This window comes from Oryzias melastigma, linkage group LG15, assembly GCF_002922805.2.
Source record: "Oryzias melastigma strain HK-1 linkage group LG15, ASM292280v2, whole genome shotgun sequence".
NCBI classification, from domain to species: domain Eukaryota; kingdom Metazoa; phylum Chordata; class Actinopteri; order Beloniformes; family Adrianichthyidae; genus Oryzias; species Oryzias melastigma.
The window spans coordinates 26839608-26844555 of NC_050526.1; the positions used below are offsets into that span (position 1 = coordinate 26839608).

Below are 4948 nucleotides of genomic sequence, written 5' to 3' on the forward strand. Positions count from 1 at the left end.
CGTGTGTGAAAGAGTGTGTGTACACTGAGACATTACTCAGGAATGTGAGGATGCCTGCCAAAGACAAAGAATTTGAGTCACATTGAAGGAACCTTACTCTCCTCGCCCTCTGAAGAAATATCACAACCCCCATCAACATACCTGCTCGGACAGCGACGCTGAATGGAACTAATAGAAGGCTTGTGGGTTGGTTTAAGACCTTTGCAGACATGTAATTGATGAGATGGGATTCTTTTTTTTGTAGAAAGTTGATTTTTTCCCCCACCAGCCCAATTAGTGTGTTCTTGAACCACTGTGATGTCACTTGGTTGTAGTAAAATAGTGTGTCTCAATCCAAATGGTATTTTCAAATATCAATATAATTGATTTATTTCATTTTAGTAAAGCTCGACTTGATTAACAACTTGCCTCAGACAGATGCATCTGGTTGGATCGTAGGATTAGAAATCAATTAATCAATTAAAGTGATAAATAGCTATACCCCTAGAAATTACAAAATGTTTCTCAAAAAATCATTTTAGAGGGACTTACTTTGAAAATCCACCCCTGAAGGACGACACATTTGATAGAGTTATATCCCACAGATTTGTCTCTACAATTGAATTCACACATTCTTGGCTCTCCGTTCAGGTTTAATTTTAACTTGAGACATGCACAATGGTGGCTAAGTATAAACTAGAGAGGAATCTCAAGTTAGCATTCGGCCATTTGCCAATGACGAGCCACAGTCACAGACTCACGACCAAGACACAGCTACGATTTAATAAATATACTTTACAAAAATATTGCAGGATTTTTACATTGAAAAACTGCCTTGGAGACAGAAAGAATGAAGTTAAATAACAGGTAAATTAATGAAAAACATTTTTTAAATGTGCATGCTAAATAGACATACCCACAAAACTAAGAAAACTGGAAAACCCTGTTCTGTGCTCTAATTCCTGACACATTCCCATAGGATGCCATATTTCCATTACCGGTACCTCTCGGATTCTACTAACATAAAGAATGTACAGAAACAAACGGACTCTTCTACAATACTATTCTTCCCTTTTGAGGATATGAATCTATTCTCCCTTTATTGACCAAATCTGAGTTAGAAATAGTAAAACTTCAGTTTCTTTAAAAGGAAAACGTAAATAAAAAAGCAGCACTTGGTTAGGCAGTACTGCCTGGCATGTACGTTTGTTGGAGTGATCTCAGTTCCATTGACCGGTAGAAGCCTTTCCTCACAGTTCATGTGTAGTCTGACCAACAGAGCCATTCTTGAGGTTTGGGTGAAGATGCAAGCAGTTTTCTTTTTGTCCTTACATTCTAAGAAGACTAGAACTCCCTTGCTTCTTCAAACTGTTTGTAGTAGTCCTCATCCTGAGGGTTTTCTGGACACCTCTGCCCGTTGTTGGGCGGTCGAGCCTGGTTGTAGCGGCTCCAGTCTCCTTTGCAGATGATCCAGGGTAGGATGTCCACCTTGTAGTGCAGATCGGCTGAGAACTCTGTGCTGATAAGGTTGGGCGTGCCCGCACCTTTGCCACGCGTGATGAGCTTCATGTTGTCGTCGTAGCAGCAGTGCTGTGCCGCCAATGTGGTGGACTCCAGGGTCAGCATGGAACGTATGCAGTAACGAGCTGTGGGCTTATAGATTTCCAGCTTCTCTTTTGGTCCGCTGGCGTCTTTCCAGCGGAAATCTCGGCGAGTTGGGGCGTCGTGAACATCCGCTGTGCTGTACGCCACCTCGGTTGGGTAAGAGCAAGGGCAGCTGGGGAGATCGTTTGCCACTTTGGTCATGTACTTCTTCAAGAAATCACTTTTGCAATTCATCCATCGTTCACAGCTGTCTGTGTCTGAAAGAAAATGAGGATACAATGGATGGCTGATTAGAAACTTGATTCAACCTGAGGTTTTTAGGAACAAAGTGATGCCGTAGTCACAACTGCCCTTACGGGATGCTGTCTGTATGTGGGCTAAATAGGGGCAACCTTGTATGGGGCACACATTTTTCCCGAACAAAATATCAAGGTAATAGACCGCTCAGTAAGCCTGTATCCTGCAGAGTCCACAAGGAGTCTGTTTGTGCTGTTCATTTGATTAATACGCACTCCTAGCGTGCAGAATAACTTATAAATTAGAAAGTTAATAATGGAAGAGCCAACCGTTTTAAAATTGATCACCAAGGAGAATTTAATAATTGCAGTTTTTGCCCAGATCGAATTATATCACACAGTCTTTAAAATATTGGAATAGAGCTGTGAAAAAAAATCCCAGGAGCAAGATTCGTGAGATTTGCACCACTTCGACATATCGCACCATACCTCTTCCAACTGTACATGAACTAGTATCAGGTGGTGACAGTTTAGTGTGAACAAAGTATGCTAAAAGTGCGTTCAAGAACTTGTGTTTAGCACTTTCTTGAATGTGCATCGCATACATGAACATAGCATGAGGCATAAACTGGGTAGCATGTGAGGAAGATGCAAACTTACCAACACCAAAGAGCTCTGTGGCATTGAACTCATTCGTTCCCGCTAACAGGCTCACTTCAGTAGCTGCTGTCTTGAAGGTATCTTCAATTCCTTTAGAAGAGGAAAGTAAGATGTTTTGAAAGGTCAAGCAATGGATGAAAATATCTAATTTGTCTGTGTCTTTTGTTGTGATATATTACCAGGGCAGTTGGGCATGTCACATGTTCTGGACTCTGTGGCTGTGCAGGCATAACCACAGGAACGGGTCCTCTTCTGATTTCCGTTTCCACAAGTGACACTGCATGCAGACCAGTTGCTCCAGTCCCCATCCCCATCCATGTAATCTTGGATCACAGAGAGAAAAAAAAGCCTGATTCTTAGGGAGATCTCCGATTCCAGCATGTCTCACTGATATTGAGTGGAGTACAAAACATGAAAATCGATGAACCCATTTTGCACAATCTAGACCAACACAGATAGATTGTTTTATTTACTTCCTGCACAGTAGCCAGGAGCAACTGTTCTGCTTGTGATAAAATAGAACAGATATTTGAAGAAATCTTTGGCACCTTGGACTGAAGTCATAACTTAAATACCTTGATAATAGCCTGTGTTTAGACCATTAATGAGACAGCTGTAATGCTCTTCAATGGATGACTGTCAGCCTGTCAACAGCTGTGATCGTCAAGTTTGAAATATGTGACTGTATAGAGGATACAATGTTTCCAAACCCATTTGTGTGGTTAGAAATGAGGAGAAAACGAGAGCTAACCACGGCGATAAGCCGGAAATATTTGACATGGGTTTGGGGTTTTACAAATGATATAAAATCTCCCTCCTAAAAGCTGTGATGGAAATGACATCTCCCGCAGCGCACACATTCCCGCGTGGCCACTCTGGTTTGGGCGAGCTTCAACACTGCCTTCACTGTGCGACAGCTAGTTTATATTCTTTCGTGACAAATTGATCAGTGTGGCTACTCGAGGAGAGATTTGGGCGTTTTGTGTGGACGCCTAAGCATGTTTCTGGCTCCATGACTGCACTTAGATGCAGCGATGAAAGACCCTCTCCAAACAACTTTAGGGCTTTTATAAAAGTGTTCTCAGAGGTCTCTTGATTATAATTATGCCCTTTTTAGCCATAAAAAACAAAAACCTGTGTTGTTTACTATTACATAGTTTCTGCAGAGCAGCAGAAGTTCATTAGAAATTTGCCACTAAGTTGCAGAACAACCCATTCCTGTTGCTGAGAGCTCTGTTCACATGCTCTCTCCCTAGCTCACAGCCCCTCACAGACAAAAACCTCATATTACTGTTGCAACAAAATCGGTGAGCAATATTGGAGTTGTCCAGCTATAGAGTTTCGAGCCAGATGCCAGCTCAGACGAGGAAAACTAAGATGTACATGGATCTAGTCGTCTACAAGTGGGTGCATCAGAATGGGCCAGTGTATTTTCTACATTAAAAATACAATGTATTTAAAACCACTTTTTTTGTCTGTTCTTGATTCACAACAATTTGAATGAAGAAATACTCAAAAATGCAGTTTTTAGCTTAATTTTTGCTATATATATTCTCATAAAAATACTACAAGAAGATGGTAAAACACCAAAAACACAATTTTCATCACTGGTTCTTTAAAGAGTTGGATAATCCCGCAACACAAAATAATATATTTCATAAAAGAGCTTAAAGACCCAATACAATAAAAATTGTGTTTTTAACATGTTCTTGTGGCATTTTTCTGATGACAGAGAACATATATACAGAAAATAAAGCTTAAAAATCTCATTTCTAAGTATATTTATTTAAACTGTTATGATGCAGGAGTAGACCAAACAATGCAGTTGGAAAAAGCATGTAAGTGTGACGTACAAGCCAAATCTACCAAAAGATGATCAGAGTGGGACTTTAAACAGAACGATAACCCTGCAATGCTGAAGAATACCTCTCATAAAAGATCCTAAAGGCCTCAATCAGGGGCTTAAAAAAGCTGTGCCTGTGATGATTGTACTTATTATGATGCTTAAATCTGCAAATTACAGATTCCACATCACACTGCAGCAGCCAGGGCAGCAGTGCTGCAGTTGGGAAACCAGCTCTCACCATATTCAGTCTGTGCTTTGCTTCCTTTCCTGTCCCAGTCTGCTGGCGGTCTGAGGAAGTTGCTGTCTGCAGTTTTGCCTCCGTAGGTGCGATCGCGCGTTCCCGTTTGATGGGTAGAGGAAGAGGAGGACGACGAAGAAGAAGTGCGAGGCCACCAGTTCCTCCAGTTAGGAGAGGCCCAGCTGGGTTTGCTTTCCTTTCGGAAGCCTTTCTCTGGTTCGTGGCCCTCGAGTCCGTCCACCACTTCAATGGTCACCTGCGGTAAAAGAAGCCCAATTAGACGCCACATTCTGCAAAGGAATAAAACACACGCCACACTTAAAAGAACGAGAAAATCAATTGGGTGGCACTCTCTGTTGCCCCCCTGTATCACCCCCTCCCCCT

At 41.7% G+C, this 4948-nt stretch overlaps 1 protein-coding gene across 1 annotated transcript in view; it reads right to left on the reverse strand.

The window, feature by feature from the left end:
* Positions 1 to 736: 736 nt before the first annotated feature.
* Positions 737 to 4948, reverse strand: part of ism1 (isthmin 1) — a 12274-nt gene continuing 8062 nt past the window's right edge. Inside the window, exons 3-6 of the mRNA XM_024298083.2 lie at positions 4565 to 4820; positions 2660 to 2803; positions 2481 to 2570; positions 737 to 1841 (exon numbers count right to left, since the gene is read on the reverse strand). Of these exons, the coding sequence (XP_024153851.1) occupies positions 1324 to 1841; positions 2481 to 2570; positions 2660 to 2803; positions 4565 to 4820 (1008 nt within the window). The 3' untranslated portion in view covers positions 737 to 1323. The remainder of the gene's footprint in view (positions 1842 to 2480; positions 2571 to 2659; positions 2804 to 4564; positions 4821 to 4948) is intronic.